At 39.8% G+C, this 26,273-nt stretch overlaps 1 protein-coding gene across 7 annotated transcripts in view; it reads left to right on the top strand.

The window, feature by feature from the left end:
- Positions 1-20,336, top strand: part of Plekhs1 (pleckstrin homology domain containing S1) — a 44,495-nt gene extending 24,159 nt beyond the window's left edge. For 6 of the 7 annotated variants that reach the window (XM_074078261.1, XM_074078264.1, XM_074078262.1 and 3 more), the window contains one exon: positions 2,112-3,918. In XM_074078261.1, the coding sequence (XP_073934362.1) occupies positions 2,112-2,285 (174 nt within the window). In that variant the 3' untranslated portion in view covers positions 2,286-3,918. Of the gene's footprint in view, positions 1-2,111; positions 3,919-20,227 lie in introns of those variants that run through there. The other variant, XM_074078265.1, reaches the window with a different exon arrangement.
- Positions 20,337-26,273: the final 5,937 nt, after the last annotated feature.

The raw sequence follows: 26,273 nt of genomic DNA, 5'->3' as shown, positions 1-26,273 counted from the left end.
CAGACAAGTCTAACATATTGGACTGTCCTGTTGGCTTTCTTTAAAAACACAGTTCCTTGACTTGAGATGTCTGAAAACCATGATACTAGGTGATCTTGCCTTCAGCTCCAAGAGTTTATGATTATGTTTTAAGGACATCATGTATATTAAGCATATGTCTTACTCTTCTCCATTACACAATAATCCTGCTATTTAGACAAATTATACTAGCCCTATTATAGGAACAGGAAGCCCGGTAAGGACGAGTTGTCTAAGATATATAACTAGTTAATGGTGGAGCAAGGACACATTCATTCATTCGTTCACCCACTATTTATTGAACACCTACCTAGGTCAAATACTGTGTTATGTTCTAAGGCCACAAAAATAGCCTCAGCTTGAGTCTAAGGAGTACATAAAAATAAGCAAGCTATATGCTTCTTTTAATACAGTGTGTGCCCTAAGGTGTGAATAGGGAGTGTAGAGGAAGAATGGAGTAAATCTTTTGAGGGAGGCAAAAGGGTATCTCAGAGGAGGTTGTGTTTGGCTTGGCTGTTGAAGAATGGATGAGAGTTTTATGGTGATGAAGAGATAGATTTCAGAGACCCAGTCCAACAGTTTGGAAATATACTCTCTGCCACACTGGGGCCAATTGGTCAAGATAAGCTTTGGAACTCCTCTGAAAGTTCACTAACAGTACTTTGACCCAACGATCCAGGCACCAGCTCAGAGGCCAAGAAAAAGTTTTCAACTGTGAGCAGATCCCGCCTATAGGTGTCACCGCCTATACTTCCTCATGACTACCTTTCCACTTGCTCGGGTGGGGACACCAACATTTCTCTTGTGCTCATTGTGCCCCATCCCCCTTTTTGGGAAGAACAGCTAGATTCTTTTGGGAACCAACATGATTATCTAGATGGTCAGGAGGGTCCCCTGCTTCCCCACTCTTCCTAACTTCTTTCTTTTGTGTGAAAATGGACATCGCAATCCTCTTTTAAAATTCAAACACTGGAAGGAAAAAGACATGGGAAGGGAACTGTGGAAGAGAGCAGAAACTACACTGGCCCCTGATGGGCTTTTGTTGTTATTGTTGTTGTTTGGTTGGTTGGTCGGTTGACTTTTTGTGGTACTGGGAATTGAACTCAGGATCAGTTGCTCTATAACTTGACCCACACACACAGTCCTTTTGCTTTTAGTTTGTTTTTCAGATAGGCTCTTGTGCTAACTTTCCCAGGGACTGGCCTAGAATCAAGATCTTCCTACCTCTGCCTTTGGGTAGCTGGAACAACAGGTGTATGCTACACTTGGCTTTTTCTTTTCTTCTTCTTTTTTTTTTAATGACAGTATGGGTGTTTGAATTCACGGCCTCACATTTGCTACGCAGGCACTCTGTCACTTGAGTCATGCTCCCAGCTTTAGTTTAATTTTCAAATCGCGTCTCCTGCTTTTACCCTAATGATCCTTCTACCAGTCCACCTCCAGTGTAGCTGGGTTTACAAGTAGGTACCACCAGGCCCAGCTTGTTTTGAGAAAGGGTCTCACTAACTTTTTTGCTCGGACCAACTTCAAATCACCATCCTCCTATCTCCACCTCCTGAGTAGCTGGGATTACAGATGTGTACCACCATGACTGCCACCCCCTCCCTGCCCCTTTGGTTTTAAAGCACCTGAGCCAGCCATTTCTACTTCTTGTCAGGTTACAGTTGAGCGCTATGGAGATGAGGGTAGTGATGGGGCAGGGTCAGTGGGCAGAGACAACTTGAGACAGGGAGGGCATGCCAGATTGCAGGCAGAACTCACTGAAGTGCATTTCCTTCCAGTTTTGTCTAGGGTTGGTCTGGTCCCATGGTCTCACTGGTTCCAAGAGGCTCTTTTAATTCCTGGTGTAGCTGGGCTCCAGTGAGCAGCATCAATGCCCTCTGGAACCTACCCTAGGGGCTCAGGCCAGTGCATGCCAGAAAATCAAAACCCATCTTTCACTGAGTGTGCATGCTGTCCCGGCTTCCTCTGGCCCATTGTGGTTCATCACAGAATTTCCCTCAAAAACAATTTCAAAGGGTGTGAAGGACAGAGAACCAAGAACCCAAGAGACAATCTTCAGTTATTTACTTGTCTCTTTTCTTGTGTTTTAGAAAGTAAAACTCTCCATTGGCCGGATCCAAAATTCAGAGAAATTCCACACTATCCCCTGTTCTTGCCCCTTAAAATATCAAGGAGTTTCACCTGTCCAGCAAGAAAAGCCAGACAGGACACCAAAGAGGAGTCCAGCTATCAAGAAGAGCCAGAAGGAGGTGTCAGGAGAGTAACCTGCAGTGGACCTATTGCAGCAGGAGGAGGATGGAGCTGTAAACCAGGCAGGCTGTGCCACTCACAGCCCTGAGACCAGGGACAAGCCAGTCCACCTCTCTGAATCACTGCACCTGTGTCTTAACAATAGGGGTGGCAGTCTGCTCTCTGGCTGTTGCATCAGGGGTGTTGAGAGGGTCACGAGGAATAATGACTAGGGAACACAGTATAAATGGAAGGCATTATTATCTGAGACTTTTTCCCAAACACTGCAGACATTGATTGGGTAAGTCCCTAATTAATGTTGTTTGTTCCGTGAGGTCGTGGTCCACACACTGGCTGCTTTGTTAGGGAATGTCCAGTTGGAATGACTCATTCCAGGAAGGAGAGATTCCCCAGAATGATGTGAGACCCTAGTAGCCTGCCCAACACCTTCTGTGACTCATCACCTCAGAGGCCAGAAGGCAGAGAGGCCTCCTGGACTCTGTATAGCTAGCTCTCTTTTTCTTAAAGATGCACTCACTGCTTTAGAAGTTGAAGCAGTTTTAGGTCAGATCCAGCAAAGGTCTGCTTGCTGCACAGTGGTAAGAGAGCTACATAGCACCACTAAATTTGGACATTCTTCACTGATGTATTAAGGAGTTGATCCCAAAGGCCAAAAGAATCTGAAGAAAAAGAAATCTATTTCATAATCAAGAAAGCAAAGGCAGATAGCTAATCAAACAGGGGAATGCCAGAGCCAAAGGGACTTCAGAAGGTGTATTTACCAGGTTATTTCACTTGAAAGAAATCCAGACCTTGGATGGAGGTCTGTCTTCTTCATGGCTCCAAGTTTCATAGCTGCTTAGGGGAAGAACCAGGAACCTAAAACCAGCTCCGGAAAACAAATGGCCAGATCTTGGCCTTGTATTTCAATTTCGATCAGGAGAGACCTTCAGCACTCAGAAGAGTCATTCAGATACATTTCATTTACTGTTATCCAAACTATTGAGAAAGTATAAAATAGTCTCACTTACATGTGCTATTTGACCCACTGTTTCTTCTTCTAGAAATGTATCCTACTGAAACATAGAAATACACAAAGATAGGTGTAAAAACCAAAAAGTTTACTGCAACGTTGTAGCAATGTTTTTGATAATAAGAAAATCACTTGAGGATTGCTTAATTATGATTTTTATGTAATTGAACACACCAGGTTTTTAAAAGTTCAGAATGCCCAACTATGGAGAAATGTATATGGTGTAATAAGCATGAAAGAAGCAGGTGCAGTACAGTAGGTAAAACATTGTCCCATTTTGGTAAAAATGAATTTTTGTGTAGATGTGTATGTAATGTTTCCATAGCCCTAGTTAGGAGACAGCTACCTCCCTTCTGGGAAGTTCTGAGATTTAAATTTAAGCATTGCTGCCTTCCTCAAAAACACTCCACCGTATCTTCTGTGCTGTCTCACCGCCATGCTTATTTTGTTTTGTTCTTAAGTTTAGAAGACACACATTACATTGTCAATAAGAATTGTCTCTGAGAAGCATGATCCAATGGGCCCTGAGGAGGGAGACATTTCTGTAATGTTTGAACTTTTTTGTGTTTTTGCCATGAGTGTATCTGTTGTAATGAAAAAAGTATGAATGCAGAAAATAAACAAACATGAGTGTGTATGTTTGTATTTTTTTAAACATTCATAAATAAGAAACCAAGCCATATCAGTAAGGAAATAAAGACCATAAAGGTAAAGCTACCTGGCAACCAACCGTATAGATGAATGCGGAGCTCTAAATTCCAAAGAGCCATTCCCTGATCTGTTCAGAGGCTAAACTACAAGCCAATAAAAGCTAAAATGAAACAGAGGGACACATTTTAGTCACCAGATCCCTCTGACCCTCTCTGAGGAGCTCAGGGCAAAGGAACTGACCATCCACCTGGCTCACAGATGTGCTGGACAACAACACTGGATTCCTGGCCCTTCCTAGCACATCACAGGAGAGGGGCCACACCTAACCACAGGGCTTCCCTTCTGCAGGAGAATAGTATGGTGAGGGGTGCAGGGGTTGTTATGAGGACACTGATCTGGAATTTGTTCTCAAAAGAAAATCTCAGGGAGGATTTCTAAAGTCCCCCAACCCAAAGCTTCTGATCTAGTAGGTCCAGTGTGGTGCCCTGGAACTGGCAGATTCATGACACTAGCCAAGAAAGTCACATTTCAGCAAAGCATGGTGCCAGTGGAGAGGTCTTTAGGGCAGGAAGTATGCACGCATACCTTCTGGAAGGGAGAGGTCAAGCTTTCAACAGTTCTGAAAGAGGCTAATGACCACCCATCTTCTTGCTCTTTGCTAGCTGGGGAGCCCCATGACCAGCACCTGGGAGAAGCCATACCTTCCAGGCTGGACATTGCCACACACAGTGGCGAGGCTGAGGTGAAGAAAGAAACCCTCAATTTCCTCACAGTTATTTGTCCTCTGTGCTTCCTTTTCCTGGAGCTGCAGGTGGCCATACCGCCCTAGGTCTCAATCTAAGTTTTCTCCTAATAGTGCTAGGGTCCCCAAACTCTGGGAATAGAGGCATTTGTCCCATAGCCCAGCTTTTGGGTCCTCTTCCAATACCAGACTAAGTGCCCTGCAAGACAGCCTGCTAAGAGCTGAAAAAGGCACATGACCTAGAATCCCAGGTACTTGAGAGGTGGAAAAGGAGGATCAAGATTCAAGGCAGTTAGTGAACTCCCATCTCAACAAACAAGCCAGGTGTGGTGACATGCACCTATGATCTCAGCTGTGTGGGAGGTATCGGTAGGAGGTCCATGGTCTGATGCCACGCCAGCAAAACGTTACATGCTATCTAAAAAATAACTAAGGCTGGAGACATACTGAAGTGGTAGTGCACTTGCCTAGAGGGAAGACCTGAGTTCAAATTCCATTACAGGGGAGGAAGAAGAGGGCTTGGGCCTCACGTTGTATAATTTCACCTGAGCTAACACATCCAGTCATCTGCTCTTGATGTTCATCCCAACCCCCTTCCTGGTGGATGAACTTGGGACTGATCCTGCCGAGAGACTGGCCCAGCTGTCCCTAGAAGGATAGCTCTCTTTTGGACCTATTTCTGGAAGAAAGGAGTTAATGAGAATGGACTGTAGACATTCTTGGCCATCACATCCTTGGCCTGAATCTGATGTGGCTTTTTAGTCTTGCTGGGGAAGAAACCAGAGCTCAGAGATATGGAGCAACTCACCTGGGCATGCCCAGCTCCATGCCAGGCTTATAGCTTCCCAGCCCACACCTTTTCTACTCACACACAACTTTTCTGAAGGGCATTGGAGGTTCCAGACCTCCAGCCTGCTTTTGCTTCCTAACAGGTGCCTCATGTCTCTAGGACAGGCATCAGGGGACTTCTGCAGCTTTCTGCTTAGCTCTCTGTTGAGGATACAAACTATTGAGAATGGATTCCAAAGAAAAGTTGGTAAGAGAGGGAATGAAGGCACAGGGCCAACCATGTCCACCCATCCTTGACCTGTTGACACATTAGAAGGGTCAGTGTGCATTCTGGGAAAGCATTCTTCTTTATGTAGAGTACAGAACACTGCGTGCTTATGTGGATGTACAGAAGTATGTGTATATGTACATGAGGGTGGAGAAGACAGGTAGAGAATCACAACGATGCTCTAATAAACCCAGCAGTGAAGCACCACAGGCCACTACATCTTCTGTTATATATTAATGCATGAACATTATTCTATTTTGATAATGTTTACAGATAAAATATTCACACCAACGACTCTAGCAACATTTTTTTTCTTCTTTTTTTTTTCATTCTTGGTCTGGTATAGATATAATACCAGATATATAATATCAAATTGAATGCCAAGCTACAGGCCCTTTCAACGTAAGCTGCTTTCTCAACAATTAGCAGGTTTCTGTGGAGTACTCAATAAACTTGGGAGCTGTTATGAGGACACAAAAGTAATGCTAGTTCTAAAACTCTAGTAAATTGCTTCCCACATGGTGAGGGAGAGAAAAATGAGCCTAGCATGATGTCTTGTTTACCTGATGTTATTTGAGAAGGCACTAATGTATAAGTTTAGTTTATTATGATAATCATAGTGTTTCCAAAATTTGTGAATGCTTTCTTGCATTCTTAAGCTTGTCTGACTCAGGGACACAGTCATGGGTGTTATAACCATTCATTACGCTCTTAAGTACAGGTTAAATATCTATTATCTGAAATGTTTGGGACCAAAGTATTTTGGATTTTAGATTGTTTTTTGGAGTTTGAAATATTTGCATATACATAATGAGTTATCTTTGGAAGGGGGCCTAATTTCTAAATACAAAATTCAATTATGTTGCATATATACCTTATACACATAGCCTGAATGAAATTTTATACAATATTTTTAATAATTCATGATGTGGAATTTTCCACTTGTGGTGTTATGTCAGCACTCACAGTTTCATATTTTGGAGCATTTTGGATTTTAGATTTCAAATTAAGGGGCTCAATCTGCATTTCCTAAGGAATACTGGGCTATGAAGGACCATCTCTCCCCTTGCCAGATGATCTTGGGCTGTTTTTAGGCAAATTAATTTTTTTGAGTTAGTAGTGGTGATTGAACTCAGAACCTCAAGCTTGCTAGGCAAACACTCTACTACTTGAGCAATGATCTCAGTTTTCTTGCTTTTAGCTTGCTTTTCTCAGGTAGGGTCTCTTGCTTTTGCTCAGACCAGACTTGAACCCGGATCCTTCTACTTCCAACTCCTGAGTGGCTGGGATTACAGATATGAACTACCACACCCTGCTCTTCTGATTTTGTTTATGTGTGGGCTGAGAAAACAGATATTGCAGCTGGTTAGAACTACACATACCCTAAGAGTCAATAGCCACGAGTGTGGGTATGAGAGGTTTTATGAGAAAAGGACATCAGTTTTTCTGTGACATGAACTCGAGGCTCAGCTGTCCTGGTTGTAGTGAAGATATTGTCATTTATTTGCCTCTTGGTTCTCAAATGTGTTCTAGATTGATGAACTTACCAGAACCATGATTGAAGGTCAAGTAAAATTATGCTTTAAGAAAAATTAAAGGGCTGGCAGAATGGCTCAAGTGATACAGTGCCTGCCTAGCAAGCCTGAGGCCCTGAGTTCAAACCCTGGTACCACACACAGAAAAGAAAAATTAGAGAGCAATTAACTAACAATCTGTGTGGTGACAAAGGAGTTCAGAAAGGAAGGAGATCATATGATGGAATGGAATGCCAATTATGACTCACATTCAGGGACACCTTCTGTGTGCCAGGCACTATTTACACTCTACTAAATTCTGTAACAGCTCTGGGAAAACAAACTACCTTTCTATGGAAAAATAAAAGCACAGGGACATTAAATACCTTACTAAGGCTATGGTCAGCTAGAACATGACTGAGACAGAAAGTCTGCATTGAAAACAAGCTTGTCTCCACCCCGCACTGGAAGCCCATGAAAAAAGAAATGAAGCTGAGCACTGATAGAAGATAATCCAACAAAATATGAGGGTGTAGACAGGGGCAAGTGTCCAAGAAGAAACAAGGCATGTGTAGAATAAACTTCTTCAGGCATCTCTTGTTTAGTTACAGACACCTTCTGGAGTCTTTTCTTAGGAGAACCACAGAAACCCACATCTTATACTCAGGAACCAGAGAAATTGTACTGAGGCTCCTATTATGACAGACTCATGTGTTTCTCAACCCTCCTGTTAGATGAGCCCAGCTCTACATGTTGATGAGTTAACAAACAGCTAATGCATATTTCCAGTGACAAAAGAATTAGGAGATCCTGAGAGAGGAACTGAGTACTAGAGAACCCTTTCTTGACTTTGTAGACCTTATCATCAAGTGAGGGTGATACAAACATATGCACAGATGACTACAAGACAAGTCAGACTTTCCTCAAGCCTTTGTTAATCTACAAACTTGATGTTCTACCAAAAAAAAGAGGCTTAAAGACTAATCCTATCTGGTTGGTTTTGGAAAAGCTTCATAGAACGGGTAAATTTGGATAGTTTTGCCAGTGAACTTCATATCTCAAAGAATGAATATAATTTCTTTGCTATTCTAGAATAGGCCAAACCCCCAGTGCACGGCCACCCAAATATAACTGGAGGGACAAAGCCCTTCTCAGGGCCCCAGAGCACTCATCTTAATGAGTTATCACCTGAGCATCTTTTGAGCACCTCCTGGGTTCAAGGCACAGTGCCAAACACTGATAATATTAATGGAATAAAATATGCTTCCCCAGGGAGGTGATGCCTTAATTAAAGAGAAAGGTATAAAAATTGTTCAGGAATTGATGGTTCTCTTGTAGCATTGAAATAAATATCCACATATAAACTTACACATGAATATTCAAAACAGAATTATTCATAATAGCCAAAAAAGTAGAAATGTCCATCAGTTGATAAATGGATAAAAATAAAATGTGATAAAGCCATATAATAAATATTATTTAGCTACAAAAGGGAATGAAGTTCTGACACATGCTACGTGGACGAACCTTGAGAACATTGTGCTAAGAACTTTACCTTTTCAAAGGCCAATGTCATGGGATTCTATGGAATATTTGTAATAGGCAAATCCATGGAAACAGAAAACAGAGCGTGGTTGCTAGGGTAGAGGGGGATGGAAGAATGGAAGGAATTTTTTTGTTCCTTTTTCTTTTATTATTCATATGTGCATACAAGGCTTGGGTCATTTCTCCCCCCTACCCCCGCCCCCTCCCTTACCACCCACTCCGCCCCCTCCCGCTCCCCCCCCAATACCCAGCAGAAACTATTTTGCCCTTATTTCTAATTTTGTTGTAGACAGAGTATAAGCAATAATGGGAAGGAACAAGGGGTTTTGCTGGTTGAGATAAGGATAGCTATACAGGGAGTTGACTCGCATTGATTTCCTGTGCGTGGGTGTTACCTTCTAGGTTAATTCTTTTTGATCTAACCTTTTCTCTAGTTCCTGGTCCCCTTTTCCTATTGGCCTCAGTTGCTTTAAGGTATCTGCTTTAGTTTCTCTGCGTTAAGGGCAACAAATGCTAGCTAGTTTTTTAGGTGTCTTACCTATCCTCACCCCTCCCTTGTGTGCTCTCGCTTTTATCATGTGCTCATAGTCCAATCCCCTTGTTGTGTTTGCCCTTGATCTAATGTCCACATATGAGGGAGAACATACGATTTTTGGTCTTTTGGGCCAGGCTAACCTCACTCAGAATGATGTTCTCCAATTCCATCCATTTACCAGCGAATGATAACATTTCGTTCTTCTTCATGGCTGCATAAAATTCCATTGTGTATAGATACCACATTTTCTTAATCCATTCGTCAGTGCTGGGGCATCTTGGCTGTTTCCATAACTTGGCTATTGTGAATAGTGCCGCAATAAACATGGATGTGCAGGTGCCTCTGGAGTAACAGTCTTTTGGGTATATCCCCAAGAGTGGTATTGCTGGATCAAATGGTAGATCGATGTCTAGCTTTTTAAGTAGCCTCCAAATTTTTTTCCAGAGTGGTTGTACTAGTCTACATTCCCACCAACAGTGTAAGAGGGTTCCTTTTTCCCCGCATCCTCGCCAACACCTGTTGTTGGTGGTGTTGCTGATGATGGCTATTCTAACAGGGGTGAGGTGGAATCTTAGTGTGGTTTTTTTTTTGTTTTGTTTTGTTTTTTTGTTTTTTTTTGTGTATGACTACTTTTTTTTTTTGGAATTTTTTTTTCTTTTATTATTCATATGTGCATACAAGGCTTGGTTCATTTCTCCCCCCTGCCCCCGCCCCCTCCCTTACCACCCACTCCAGCCCCCTCCCTCTCCCCCCAACACCCTCAATACCCAGCAGAAACTATTTTGCCCTTATCTCTAATTTTGTTGTAGAGAGAGTATAAGCAATAATAGGAAGGAACAAGGGGTTTTGCTGGTTGAGATAAGGATAGCTATACAGGGCATTGACTCACATTGATTTCCTGTGCATGGGTGTTACCTTCTAGGTTAATTCTTTTTGATCTAACCTTTTCTCTAGTTCCTGGTCCCCTTTTCCTATTGGCCTCAGTTGCTTTAAGGTATCTGCTTTAGTTTCTCTGCATTAAGGGCAACAAATGCTAGCTAGTTTTTTAAGTGTCTTAACTATCCTCACCCCTCCCTTGTGTGCTCTCTCGCTTTTATCATGTGCTCATAGTCCAATCCCCTTGTTGTGTTTGCCCTTGATCTAATGTCCACATATGAGGGAGAACATACGATTTTTGGTCTTTTGGGCCAGGCTAACCTCACTCAGAATGATGTTCTCCAATTCCATCCATTTACCAGCGAATGATAACATTTCGTTCTTCTTCATGGCTGCATAAAATTCCATTGTGTATAGATACCACATTTTCTTAATCCATTCGTCAGTGCTGGGGCATCTTGGCTGTTTCCATAACTTGGCTATTGTGAATAGTGCCGCAATAAACATGAATGTGCAGGTGCCTCTGGAGTAACAGTTTTTTGGGTATATCCCCAAGAGTGGTATTGCTGGATCAAATGGTAGATCGATGTCCAGCTTTTTAAGTAGCCTCCAAATTTTTTTCCAGAGTGGTTGTACTAGTCTACATTCCCACCAACAGTGTAAGAGGGTTCCTTTTTCCCCGCATCCTCGCCAACACCTGTTGTTGGTGGTGTTGCTGATGATGGCTATTCTAACAGGGGTGAGGTGGAATCTTAGTGTGGTTTTAATTTGCATTTCCTTTATTGCTAGAGATGGTGAGCATTTTTTCATGTGTTTTCTGGCCATTTGAATTTCTTCTTTTGAGAAAGTTCTGTTTAGTTCACTTGCCCATTTCTTTATTGGTTCATTAGTTTTGGGAGAATTTAGTTTTTTAAGTTCCCTGTATATTCTGGTTATCAGTCCTTTGTCTGATGTATAATTGGTAAATATTTTCTCCCACTCTGTGGGTGTTCTCTTCAGTTTAGAGACCATTTCTTTTGATGAACAGAAGCTTTTTAGTTTTATGAGGTCCCATTTATCTATGCTATCTCTTAGTTGCTGTGCTGCTGGGGTTTCATTGAGAAAGTTCTTACCTATACCTACTAACTCCAGAGTATTTCCTACTCTTTCTTGTATCAACTTAAGAGTTTGGGGTCTGATATTAAGATCCTTGATCCATTTTGAGTTAATCTTGGTATAGGGTGAGATACATGGATCTAGTTTCAGTTTTTTGCAGACTGCTAACCAGTTTTCCCAGCAGTTTTTGTTGAAGAGGCTGCTATTTCTCCATCGTATATTTTTAGTTCCTTTGTCAAAGATAAGTTGCTCATAGTTGTGTGGCTTCATATCTGGATCCTCTATTCTGTTCCACTGGTCTTCATGTCTGTTTTTGTGCCAGTACCATGCTGTTTTTATTGTTATTGCTTTGTAATATAGTTTGAAGTCAGGTATTGTGATACCTCCTGCATTGTTCTTTTGACTGAGTATTGCCTTGACTATTCGTGGCCTCTTGTGTTTCCATATAAATTTAACAGTAGACTTTTCAATCTCTAATGAATGTCATTGGAATTTTGATGGGAATTGCATTAAACATGTAGATTACTTTGGGGAGTATCGACATTTTTACTATGTTGATTCTACCAATCCATGAGCATGGGAGATCTCTCCACTTTCTATAGTCTTCCTCAATCTCTTTCTTCAGAAGTGTATAGTTTTCCTTGTAGAGGTCTTTCACATCTTTTGTTAGGTTTACACCTAGGTATTTGATTTTGTTTGAGGCTATTGTAAATGGAATTGTTTTCATACATTCTTTTTCCGTTTGCTCATTGTTAGTGTATAGAAATGCTAATGATTTTTCTATGTTGATTTTATATCCTGCTACCTTGCTATAGCTATTGATGATGTCTAGAAGCTTCTGAGTAGAGTTTTTTGGGTCTTTAAGGTATAGGATCATGTCATCTGCAAATAGGGATATTTTGACAGTTTCTTTACCTATTTGTATTCCTTTTATGCCTTCTTCTTGCCTAATTGCTCTGGCTAGGAATTCCAGTACTATGTTGAATAGGAGTGGAGATAGTGGGCATCCTTGTCTGGTTCCTGATTTTAGAGGGAATGGTTTTAATTTTTCTCTGTTAAGTATAATGCTGGCTGTAGGTTTGTCATATATAGCTTTTATAATGTTGAGGAACTTTCCTTCTATTCCTAGTTTTCTTAGAGCTTTTACCATGAAATGATGTTGGATCTTATCAAAGGCTTTTTCTGCATCTATTGAGATGATCAAGTGGTTTTTGTCTTTGCTTCTGTTAATGTGGTTTATTACGTTTATTGATTTTCGTATGTTGAACCACCCCTGCATCCCTGGGATGAAGCCTACCTGGTCGTGGTGAATAATCTTTTTGATGTGTTGCTGAATTCGGTTTGCCATTATTTTGTTGAGGATTTTTGCATCAATGTTCATTAAGGAGATTGGCCTATAGTTCTCCTTTTTGGAGGTGTCTTTGCCTGGTTTTGGGATAAGTGTAATACTGGCTTCATAAAATGTGTTTGGCAGTTTTCTGGAAGGAATTATTAATGGATTTCTTTTTGGGGTGACTGAAATGTTATGAAATTAGATACTGGTGATGGTTGTACAACTCTATGAGTATAATAAAAACAACTGAATTTTACTTTTAAAGGTTGAAGTTTAGGGTATGAAAATTATATCTCAATGAAAAATGCCCCAAGAAATCCATCTGTTATACATTCTAAACTAGACTTGGGAAGTCATATATTAAGACATCCTCCAACCTTGGCAATAAGCTGCGTATAGTTGATAAAGAGTAGAGGCAGCTGCAGCCTTGCCATGGACTGAATAATCAGTCTTTTCTAAACCATTACTTCCTGTGAACCTGGGAAGAGTATTGTGTAAGAACCAGTCAACTACTTGCTTAACAAGAATCTCTAACCCCTTTATAGGTAATAATTCTTATAATCAGCAAATCTTAAGATAAAATTGCCCAGCAATCAGGGCTCTTATTTAAAGATTCATTTATTCTAAGGTATAAATGATGATCCAACTCTTAACAGCAGAAGGATGACCAGAGAAGGCAAGAGGGTGCTTAGAGGCTAGAAGGACACCATGCTGTACAGAAAGAAGAGGAAAGGTACACAAAAAGCACCCAAGACAATATATTCCTTAACTTATCAGTAGCTGAGTAGCTGTTGATACTGGCTACTGGCTAAAGTGCTGATATTCTAAAGTAGCTCTTCTAATGCCTTTTAGGAATTGCTGAGTAAACATAATTGCTATTTTTGCATACTTAGAACTGGCTGGGTTTTCCTCTTCTGATCAATTATTTTTGCCTTAAATGCTAATCCAACATGGATTCTCATAGGTTATTCTGCAATCCTGCTATTTTGCCACACAAAATTTAGCACTGTAGTGAAAAAATGTCTTCAAAAAGTCTAAACAATGACCAAATCATGTGGGCCCTTGACAGGAGACCAGAAGCCCTAGCAAGAAGCTAAGTGGAGCTTGCATGGGGCTCCAACTCCAGGAAGAAGGAGAATTAGGAAGAAACTGGTCTTCACCATTACAGATGGCTGACAAGATGCTGGCAGCTCCAAGTAGGCTGGATGGTGTAATCCAGCTTTGCTTTAATTAATATCTCACACTTCTAAACAAAGTGTGCAAAGCTACCACAGACTCTGCCAGGATGCCTCCCAGCTTACATAAGCCCAACTCTAGCTGGGCAGGGGATTTATTAGGCAGTCCTGTTAACATTTTAATGCAGTATTTATTTACTGAGCTATATAAATAGATGTGATACTGGTGTCACCATCCATTTGGGAAAGATGCCTCCCTTCATACGGGCTTATATTAGCTGTTAGGGGTTTGCACATTATTCATGAACTTCAAACAGCTTTCAGGTCCACAACTCTCTTCTCCCCAGAAACCCTCTCTCCCAACTTGCTAAATTGGAGAGTATAGACCACCCAGGTCATTAAAATCAAATCAGAATGGCCTGGTTAACTCGCTATGATACAGGAATGAAAGGGAAAATAAACTGCTATTCTGTGAAGACTTGTAATACAGTATTTGTTTACTTGGCAAACATTTGACCTATGGATCCAGCTCAAATGCCACACTTCTCTGCACCTCTCTTTGTTCCTCCTCCAGGCAGAACTGACAGTCCCATGTTTGTTTCCACATTGCTCTGTGTCCGTTTATCTGTCGTATCTACAGCTGAAAGGTTATTTGCAAGTGCACAGTCATCCCTTAGTACCTTCTGGGAATTGGTTCCAGTGAACACAAAATCTGTGATGCCCCAGTCCCTTTTGTAAAGTGGAATAACATTTGCATAAAACCTGTGCGTATCCTCTTGTATACCTTAAATATTCCCTAGAGTATTTATACTACTGCCTGATACAATGTAAATACTGGGTAAATAGCTGTTATACTGTATTGTTTAGGGAATAATGGCATGACAAAGTCTGTATGTGTGCAGTACAGACACAATTTTTTTTTCAAACATTTTCAACCAGCAGTTGGTTGCATCCACAGACATGGCACCTGTATGAGGAATGACTGTATCTGTTACTCCACACAAAACTCTGGAATCTTTGTGAGAAAAGCAATGGTTTGGCACATTTACATTTAAGAGACTTTAAACATGCTCAGAATAATACATTTATGTCAAATGAAAGTTAAAAAAGAGGTAACAATTACAGAATGCAAAGCCTTTGGCAAAATGCAACTCCATGTCCACAAGTACCGTGTCTCCTCCTGGTTTTGGTCTCATATGTAGGTGAGTTTTCAGAGCTGTAGGAGTCAAACACTGGGGATAGAAGAGTTGCAACATTTGTTGCTTGCAAAAGTCCCCCACTTCATTGGGGTCAGTAAACCACATACTTTTTCTGTGCTGCTTAACACTGGCCTGGAGCATAGAAAATATAGAGGATAGCTTCCTTATTCTTAAAGCTGTGAAAAGGAACAGGAAGGGATCTGAATTTGTGAGCATTTGCTCAACAGTGCTGGGCACTGCACTAGGAGCTTTCAATAATCCTTCAAACTAAGTGCCACTAGCCTCATTTTGCAGGTGAGAAAAATGAGGCTCAGAGAAGTTCAAGAAGTGTCTCAAGGTCACAGGTTCAAACCTAGGTTGGCCTGTCTCCAAAGACCAAGCGCTGATCCGTTACACCCTAACTTTGAAGTCCTACTGACCTGCCACTTAGTTGCCACTTGATCTTGGGCCTAGGAAATTTGCAGATGGGTCTCAAATACTGCATAGGAAAAATGCAGATATTGCTACCTCTTTCAGTAAGTGAAATTTTAATTTCTTAAGGAATCCTTGTGACCCTGTCATTCTAACTCCGATCGGGGACTTATGAATAACTGTCATGAACAAGCACTGTGTAACAAGATTGAATGTGTTCAAGTGCTTAGATCCATCATATAAACCATAAGTGACACAGGAATTTGGAGGACGAGAACATGCAGGATACTCAGAGAAGGCCCCTTGGAACAGACGGAGAACAAACTGGGACTAAACAGATGACAGACAATGCCAATGAATGCAGAGGCAAGGGAGACTGCAGATTGACCAAAGGGAGAAAAATGGATTTACAATGAGCAAAATTATAAAGAGAGCAGTGCACAAAATGGCAACAAAACTGCTATGTATTGGGCGTTTACTGCACAATGGGGAATGTGTGAAGTCCTTTACAAACATTGTTTCTTATTTAAGGCTCCCAAAGATTTTTATGAGGTCAGGTGTTAGATTATCTGAAAGGGAAACTAAGGCTCAAAGAAATAAAAGGATTTGCCTGTGCGCACAGGCACGTTGTTCTACTAAGTTGTAGAACAGAGGTCTGACTCCATGCTATTGTATGGCCATGCTGGACAGAGGTTTATGGAGAAGAAAACACAAAGCCAGGCAGCCTCTGTAGTCACTGGGAGTATCAGTCTACATGAACCAATTTCCCCTACAAAACAGTAAGAGATGTAATGTCTTAAAGGTACTCCTTCTCACCCCTGAAACTTGCTTTATTCCTTTTTGGAACAACAAATTCAACTCTTGTGATTTGATCTTTGTGTATTGACCACACCATTTTATTTTTGCCAATGTCAATAGATTTCACACTTCATTATATTTTGATGCCACAAAAAAATCAAGGTAATTTCCAGTCCCTCTTTCTTTTCCCCCTTGTACTTAATATCTAATCACTTTTTAAACTTAACAAGAGGTTGACTGGTCAGTGAATAAATAAATTTACTTCCTTAATTCATCTGATAGATGGAGGCCACGTGAAAGTACCTGAACTACTTTCTAGAGACATTTCCCATGGGCTCTTCAAAGAAAGATCATTTTTGGTCTTTTTTCTTTCTTTTTGGAAGTCTAAATTTCTTTTCATTTCATTGTGCTTAACGAAGAGTTCCAAATTTTGCTATTGTTATTAGATTTCCTTTTTTATGTGCTCACTGATATTTTCTCCCTTTATCTCTTTCTCCCAGGTTTTTAATCCTTTGCTCATATCTTTGAGCCCCTTAAGTAACACGACTCTTTCTCAGAGCATTTCTCAGAGCATTTCAGGCAAGTCAAGCATTTAAAGTTAAATCTCTACTATAGAAATGCATGATCTAAGAAGTCACTTCCTCACAGCCCAGCATAATATGAAACGATTAAATGCTCTGACTATGTGATGTCAGGGGTCTACAAGTGATCAGGCTTCGAACTAAGCCAGCATTGGTCATTGACTCTTTTAGGTTCAGAAAGAACTACCCTTTGATGGGCACCATTTCTTGAAGGGTCCATGCCTGTTTTTTTTTTTAATCTGTAATGGCAAAGTCAGCCAATATGTCACCCAGATTCATGGCATAAATGTTCCTTTAAGGTGGGGGCTCCAAGAGGTTGGTGGGAGTTTGTGCCCAGAGTGTGCATGGTAGGAAGAATCATCTAGAGACTCAGAAATCCTCAGATGAAGCTACTGTAGTCACACACTGGATTGACTCTCTGGTGAGATGCCAATTATTAAAGACCAAAATAAATAGCCAGCAAAAATAGAAGTCTTTTCAGATGGCTCTAGACATGAAGATTCCGATTTGGAAAGGAAGTAAAGGGTGTTGGAAGTCAATATGCAGTACTAATAATGCCTGTGCTCTCTCTGAAGAGCACGTATACAGAGGAAGGTGTGGTAAGGTACACTCACTGCACTAGCTCTCTGAGTGCCAACTTCCCCTAGTGCCCTCCAGTGAAAATTCAGCTGTAAAGTCTCCTCAGCTTTGTGATATGAGTCCTGCCTAGGTGAGGATAGCATGGAGCAAGATTAGCCAGCAACCATCAACCTGTGTGGCCCTGGACGGTGCTTGTGTTGAAAGCTTAGCACCATAATATCTTAGTATAATACAAATCTGGCATTAAAACACAGGAAGTTATGCAGATAGTATTTTCTTGAAAATGACTGGCAGGTGGAGAGGAATTGTACAGCATTTTCCCATATGTTAACTGCTTTTCGTTTCAGGTCTGGAAATAAAACCAAACTTAATCATTGCAACAGTGCAGAATAACAATATGTCTATGTGTTTAATCCTCATGCTGATTCTTGCCCAGAGAAGCATTTGCCAAGAAAAACAGAAAGTTATACTTAAAGCCTAAGTTGCAATTCTATAAATCTGCATTGAACACTCAGCATGTGCAAGACACCCTAAAGACTTAAAGATAGATTAAATACAACCCTTCTATCTATTGTCATCTCTGACATTTTAGTGTCAAGGTGAGCATGTGGCTGCAAATCCATCAGCTGAAGAGTTAGCAAACACAAATCAATGTCAAAGCCAGAACCCTTTCTTGATTTCCTTCCAGCCTCTACCTAAGAGTGGGAATAAGATCCAAGTACTAAATACTCTTTAACCTTGCTGAATCTCCAAATTTTTAGTCTTGGCTACTAACTACCAGTTATATCTAAGAAAAGCCATTCCCTCAACACATACTTTTAGCAACTAAGTACCAGAGCTATTAGCAATGAACAAAAGAAAAAAAATTGCTGCTCTCATGGAGCTTACATTTTGATAAAATTATCAACTCCAGCATAGAATGTATAATAATAGATGTATTTTTCCATATAAAATTTTTAGAGACTATATGTTTTCAGCTATTTTTAGAGAATTTTTATAGGCTGACATCTGGATTGAAAATAACTCTTCTAAAAAATATGCACGCTACTTACTACTTAAGCCAATTACATCCTTATTTCAAAAATGAATAGTGTGCTAGCATAAAAATTAAGTATAACTATGCTATGGATTAAATGCATACATACATTTTAGGTTAATCATCTAAAATTTTAAATATGTTTAACATGCTGACACCATCACAACCCGTTTGTGAATTTGCTGGATTGAGTCTCAAGTCTTGCTGGATTGTGGTTTCTGTTGTCAGCATGATCTTGTTTTTCTTTTTTTTTTTTTGACAAATGTAATCTCTTGAATAACTTGTTTTTGTCTTGAGAAATAGCCATCCCACATGTGTATTCTCATAAAAGCCCTAAAATATTTCTCATTTCATAATTTTTCTGTATTTCTGTGAGGTAGTTGGAATGAATCAAACATTTCCTAGCAACGTCTTTTGGATATCAAGAGCTCTGGAATTTAACATTCAAATGATAAAGTACACTTTTGGAAAAGGAAGAAATTGGTTTAAAAAAACTGCAGAGGATTTTGTTTATTAAAAGAAGTGAAAAGAAGGTAATGAATGAATTTAACAACAAAGCTCCCAGTGCACTGGGTGATGGTGACCTTCACAACGGCCTCATAGTATAACCTTAGTCAGTGGTTACGTTCTCCAGGTCTCTATACCTCTCATGATCTCTAAATTTAGCTTTCCTCCCAATTTGATGTTTAAATTCAGTACACTGGATCTCTGTGAATAGTCCTATTTACTTTTCATTAGAACCAGGTACAGCAATTCATTTTAGTGATATCATTTTGGTTGGTATTGACAATAATCTCAGGAATTTAGAAATGCTTATTTTTCAGTATCAAAGGACAATGAAATGATTTCCTTCCTTTCCATTCAATGATTTTTATGGAAAAATGTAAATGACATTATTCTTCCTGGATCTGCTCTGAATGATTAGAACAATGATCTATTCTGGAATCTTTGCTAAACCCAAAATTATAATACTGAGAAATTCATAGGATGATAATTTAACTTTGATAAAATGAGAGTGAGAGACTGGGCTAGTGGTTTGTTTTCAAATTATTTCAAGAGCATATCTCCCTAGTTTTGTAATTCATTTCTTCAACCATGAAAATAGAGGATTGCATAATATTTCCAGAACTGAAAATATCAGGCAATAAGAATAAAATCAGGCAATAAGAATAAAAACAACTCGATTACTCTGTCTCTCACATTTTCTTATTTATTTTTGTTTTTAACTAATAAATAAAACCATAAAGGTTATATATATTAAGAGTATCAAAACTTATATAATATTTTAATCAGTTTAAACATATTTATCTTCTCAAACATTTATCAGTTATTTATGGTGAAAAATTTCAAAATTCTTTCTTCTAGCTTTTTGAAATATACAGAATATAATTATTATCTGTGGTCACCATACATATAATAAAAGTACCCCAGAGCTTCTTGTTCCTAACTGTAAATTAGTGCCCATTGGTCAACTTTTCTCCCCACCTCTTCCTTCCCCCTACTCTTCCCTGCCTCTGGTAACAACCATTCTACTTTCAACTTCTATAAGGTGTACATTTTTAGATTACACATGAGTGAGCTCATATAGTATTTAGAAAAGTGCCATGCCTGACTTGTTTCACTTAATATAATGATCTTCAGTTTCATCTGTGTCATAGCAAATGATAGAATTTCATTCTTTTTTTTTAATGGCTGAATATCATTCAGAGGTAAGAGCTATATTGTGGGAAATCTTAAGGACAATGAACAAAAATTTTAGATCCATCTTTTAATGAATAAATTATGTTTCATTATTAAAAAGGTTTTTTTTCCAATAGAAATTGCCATTGTGGCTAAGTGACAATTCTCTCATCAGACTGAAAAATGTGATATGAATTTTACGAAGCACGCGAATTTTTCTGTTCACAATATCTTAAACGCTAAGAAAAGGCCTAAAAGCCAAAAGATACCAGGTAAGGTTTTTGTTTATTTGTTTGGCTTTTGGTTTTGTTTTTCCAGAATGATCACACGGTTAAGGTGAAAACACCAAACAGCATAGCTTCAGTTTCCTTAACGCCAGAGGTCTGCAGGTCAGAAAACCAGGGCTGTCAGGCACAGCTGATGTTAAAAAAAATAAAAAAACAAAAACCACCTCTCTGGCAGGGCACTGGTGGCTCACACCTTTAATCCTAGTTACTCGGGAGGCAGAGATCAAGAGGATTGAGGTTTGAGGTTCGAGGCCAGCTCAGGCAAATAGTTCATGAGACCCTATCTCAAAAATACCCTGGTGGAGTGGCTCAAAAAAATACCTCTCTGGCATCCTGCCCAAAAGAGATCTGAAGCATTCCAATGATTAGGACAATCTAGGAGAATAATCACACCACATTTTCACTTGATTGGCATTAACCAGGATGTAGAGAAGCTTCCTGACCTGGGCCTATGCATCTCCTGGGAATACAGAATTAATGCATACTTATTTTAGTGGATGTTCTTGGGATCATTTATTAAACTCACTTCCAAGAAAATCAAACCCTTATTCCCACTTGTTTTTGTAATACTGTATGTGAAAATGCATACAATCTACACGTGATGGAGTGTGTGTGTGTGTGTGTGTGTGTGTGCGTGTGTGTGTGTTTAAAGCTTATATTATTTTGTCCTGCAAAATTTCCCTTTTCCTCATGACTGGAGAGAAATTCAATCTCAAATAAATTGCCTTTTCAATCTACCTGCTAAGTAAGTAGGTTTCTAATTTCCTGGTTTAATGAAGAACTTATGGTAAAGGAATGCTAAGTTTATAAGAACACTAATATGAACTGCGTGCCTACTTCTTTCTGAATTACACATTTTTCGTAACTCACTTTATTTTTAGTATTCATTATAGTGTGAAATGTGATCAAATAATAGAATTGACTTATTTTATACTGGATTCCTGTTTAGTCATGAGGAAAATCCAGAAAGCTTGAAGAGAAAATAATTGATTTCAATTTTTCTTAATCCATAAAAATCACACAGAGTTAAATTGAGTTGTATTAAGAGTATGAAATGAATTGGAGAGCTGGTTGAGATATGACAAAATTGAATGCACATTTTTCTTGGTTACTGCAATTTGATTGCTTGGGTCAGTGGGTCTCCACCCTGTCTACATATTAGAATTCTTCAGTAAGCTTTTCAAAAAATACCTATGACCCTTCTGAAACCAAACAGAATCAGAATCTCTGGGAGCAGGACTTAAGCATCGAAGTTTGCAAGTGTCCCATGTGATCCTACTATGCAGCCACACTGTTTAAGTCCTGTAGAGTCTGACCCCAGAAATGTGGCTGATCACATGGTCTGTGTTCTGGATGTTGTCACTGTACATACATGTACCACCACAGATAACAGAGGAGGGAATAAAAAACCAGGCTAGATGCCAGCCCTGGTTAGGAAGCCCAGCCAATGTGCACTGAGCACCAAAGAAGAATTTTTAAGGATTAAAGTACTTGTTAAAAACTATTCTTGATGCTGTGGGGTTTTTTTTTTTTTTTTGGCTTTTTCTGAAATTTATACTTGGGTCTGATATTTGGAACATTCAATGCATGCCACCAAAGAAAGGAATTTGAAAGCAGGGAGTAGGGTAAGGAGAGAAAAAAAAATCACATATTAAAGATTTTTCTTTTTCAAGAACTTCTTTTGCCTCCAAAATATGTCAAGTTATTAGGAGAAATACATCTACCTTTCTATTGCTACTTACTTTATCATATACAGTATAATGCTTTGATTTATGTGTATGTTGTGGTATGATTGAATCAAGCTAATTAACATGCCCATAACCTCACAGACTTTTTTTTGTAATGAGAACATTTAAAATCTACTCTTGGCCATTTTCAGATCTACAGTGCATTATTATTAATTATGGTTACCATGCTGTATAACAGAACTTACTCCTCCTGTCTAACTAAAGTTTTGTACCCTTTCATCCATATAGCTATATCTATATCACCATGATTTTAAGGAAATGGGATTTAAAGTAAAAGGTTAATTTTGATGCTCTGAAAACATGATCTGGAGTAAGTTGACCTCCAGAAGCCTCAGTTTCTTCCTTTGTACAATACTTTACGTGGAAATGCAAATCACTATCAATGTGTTCAAATAGTAGCATGAGTGCTACTTTCTTTAATGAAAGTTGGCTTTGGGGTGTACTGGAATTTCAAGATCAAACTCTTGGCAATAATTTTTTGAGGGTCTACCCTAACTCAAGAATTGTTGTTCATGGAGGACCCTGTTTTATTATCAAATATGAGTATGGATAGCCAGCAAAAACATGGCCATTGTTCCAAATACTTGAATGTGCCTGATTATTCTTGGTATTTCAAACATTAGCTAATAAGGAGTTAATGGTTCACTTGAAGTTACTTAAAACGTGACTCAAAAACAATGTTATATTTTCAAGCAACTGCATGGGAGAACTGCTACGGTTTGGAGTCTGGCCTCTGGAGAGCAGCCAAGTTTTAAAATGTTTAGATCCCAGTGTTCTCCCACCCCAAAAGGTTTAATAAAGATTCTGGTTGGAATTAATTTTACAATATGGTGACTAGATGTTTCATTTTTATTGAGATACTGTCTAAGCCCCTCAGAGTACTGTGTTTCATCTATGTAAATATCTATAATTCACAAATGTCTGTCCTTACTCCAACAACTTGCAAAAAACTGTTGATGATATTTGGCCTCCCAAGAGTTCACAGATTTGTTTACCAATTGCATTCAGTATTATTTTCAAGCTTTGCAATCAAAATTGTGAGCTTCAGCAGTCAGCTGCTGGGGCATTTCATAACACATAGCCTTACACTGATAAAACTGACTCTTGTTTGGATGCCTTAACTCCCCACTGCACCAAAGTTGCTGAAGACCAAGCACCAGCTGCTCAGAGCTGACACTCCATCTGTGCAGTGCATGGAGCACTGGGGTTGGAAGGACAGCGAGAAAGCCAATGGAACTAATGTTCTCAGCTTAAATGTTCTCCTGGGCTTAAAGACCCCAGGAGGTTGAAAAACTCACCCAAGTTTACTCAATAGCAAAACAAGAATTTGAACTTCAGACTCCTAACTCTCTGGTCTGTTGGATGAATCAGTAAGAAACATGAATCTCTCAGAGGCTTGGATGGCTTGAACAGCTGCCACTGAAAAGGAATAAAAGTGTGGAAACCTTTACCCCCAGTTCCCTGCAGACTCCTTATGAAGAAAGGACACATGAAAGCAGAAGTAGTGGCATTTGGGGAGATATAGGATATGGGGTGAAAAAGGTGGCGTGTTCTTCTACCCCAACCTGCCTCCAGGATCTTTCCTAGCTGGTTTAGACCTGTGTCTGGAAAGGACAAACTGGTTGACCAATGCTCTAGAGGGCCTTCAGGATATGCTCATGTGTTAGTCTAGATTTGCCTAAGTGGGATGATTGGAGCAGGGATTTGTAAATAAAAAAGCATGAGGGAAGCAAAAGGGACATTATTGTCCCTCATTTATTTTAATCCAAGGAAGACTTACCTTCCATTTCTATTGTTCAAATTCAGTCAAAAAAAATACAAAGAATGCTGTAGAATTTGGTCTTGGCTTTTAAAATGCAAAATGGACACACTTTGTTCCACTTGTCATAGGAATGAGCCAACATGATCTAAGTGAAGTGCCCTTGCTATTTCCTCATTTTGAGGTACTTAGGAAGCACAAATCCCTTACTGGATTCAAATCCACATAGGGTTAATATCTCAACAGCTGACAGAAGAGCAGTTTTGCAAATAATCCTTATGCAGTACAATGACTTGGGGACTCCCACTTGAAGGTTTACAAAGTTAAACATCTATGTCAGCTATGTTGCAGAGACAGTTATATTGAGGTAATAAAGACAGTAAAATAATTAGGATTGTCATTTGTGTCTCCCCAGCACAAGACCCAGCAGGCATGTGGGGCCCATGTTCAACATGAGGTGAGTTGGTAGCACAGCTAACATGGGTGTGTCCTTGGAGTCCAAGAAAGGGCTTTCTCTAACTCATTGATGAATCTCAGGAACCAAAAATTTACTGTGCAAAAGCCAAATCTCAGATACAGATGGAATGGTTATCTAAAGGTAACATGTAAATTAGCTCAGACCAATGGATTTCATACCTACACCAAAGCCAATCTAGACCCAAAGAACTGAAAACTCAATCAAAGACTCAGGATAGATGGTGATTGCTCTCTGAATGGAAAATGGCACATTTTAAAGACCTCCCAAGCATCTGTGCTAGAATTAGTTAAGTGTTCCAGAATTAAAATCTTCAAACTTGTACATCTTTTTCTACAAGAGGATGCCAAGCTAGTGAGAATAAATGGCAGAAGAGCTCTCTGAGCACTGAGAGTGGCCAGAATGGAAGTAGACAATGTTTGAAAGTAGTAAAAAGAACCCATACTTAAATAACTATGGGCTCCAACTATCATTGAGACTCTAGGAAAATTGCTCTTCTGGAATTTTCTGAAAGCATGAACTGAAAGCTAAAACAAAATGTCAATAAAGTGTAAAGTGCCTTCAGCAAGGGTGCACAAACCAAACTCTGCACCAACTGTAAGGTGCCCAGATCCCTTAAGCAACTTCAATTGCCACGTTCGCAGACCCATTGGAGAGGGCTCAGAGCTGCCACACCAGGATTCCTCAGGATAAAATTTGCAGGGGACTTAAAAATGATGTTCTGTGAAGTAAGAGCATGGCTGGGGAGCGGCAGACCAGAAAGATAGAGCTGTCTGCTCCTGCTCTATGCTAAACACCCAGTATGCATGAAGCTTCTCATTTATTATTTGATCATCCCAGGAATTGAAGACTGATTATTAGTTCACGGTAGGGAAGGAATGGAGGCTTGGGGAGGATAAAATTCAGGCTCTTAAAGGTAAGAGTTCCAACCAAAGCTGACTCCCAAGGTTCTAACTATGCTAAACTGCTTTTGCTTTCGGATTTTTATTACATTTTGATTTCCTTTCTTCTGGGTTGTCCAGACTACAGCCATTGTGATAAGTGGCACCTTTTAAATATGCACCTGGATACAGCCCTTCCACCTACGCCCTCCCCTCATCAGCCTGTCTTCCAGGAGTACAAAAATCCCATGCTGTTCCACGCTCCCCTCTGGCAAGGTCCACCAGAAAAAGAGAACACTGAGCCACCAAGCCTGGGTAGAGACTGAGAATAGAGAAATAGTGATATTTTGACAGTGCAATTTGAAAGACATTAACTTAAGACACATTTTTTTAAGTTTTTTTTTCTTTTATTATTCATATGTGCATTGGGTCATTTCTCCCCCCTGCCCCCACCCCCTCCCTTACCACCCACTCCGCCCCCTCCCTCTCCCCCCACCCCCTCAATACCCAGCAGAAACTATTTTGCCCTTATTTCTAATTTTGTTGTAGAGATAGTATAAGCTATAATAGGAAGGAACAAGGGTTTTTGCTGGTTGAGATAAGGATAGCTATACAGGGAGTTGACTCACATTGATTTCCTGTGCGTGTGTGTTACCTTCTAGGTTAATTCTTTTTGATCTCACCTTTTCTCTAGTTCCTGGTCCCCTTCTCCTATTGGCCTCAGTTGCTTTTAAGGTATCTGCTTTAGTTTCTCTGCGTTAAGGGCAACAAATGCTAGCTAATTTTTTAGGAAGACACATTTTTAAATGCCTTATAAAATTGAAGAATTCCTCATCCCACCAAGGAGACACAGGTTGAAAACATAAATGAGTTCAGGAAGGTTTTAAATAAGTTCTTGGTTGATTCAGGCAGATGACTTATTCAAGGAGACTGGGAATGACTGGGGGGCATCTTTAATCCTTTGGCAGTGACAGAGCATTGAAAGCACAACCCCTGGGTGTTAACAGTCAAGGTCATCTTTACACTGGGTGAA

The sequence above is a fragment of the Castor canadensis genome, chromosome 7 (assembly GCF_047511655.1).
Source record: "Castor canadensis chromosome 7, mCasCan1.hap1v2, whole genome shotgun sequence".
NCBI lineage: Eukaryota > Metazoa > Chordata > Mammalia > Rodentia > Castoridae > Castor > Castor canadensis.
The sequence above is the reverse complement of the archived record's forward strand: the minus strand, read 5'-3'. Positions and strand labels throughout refer to the sequence as shown.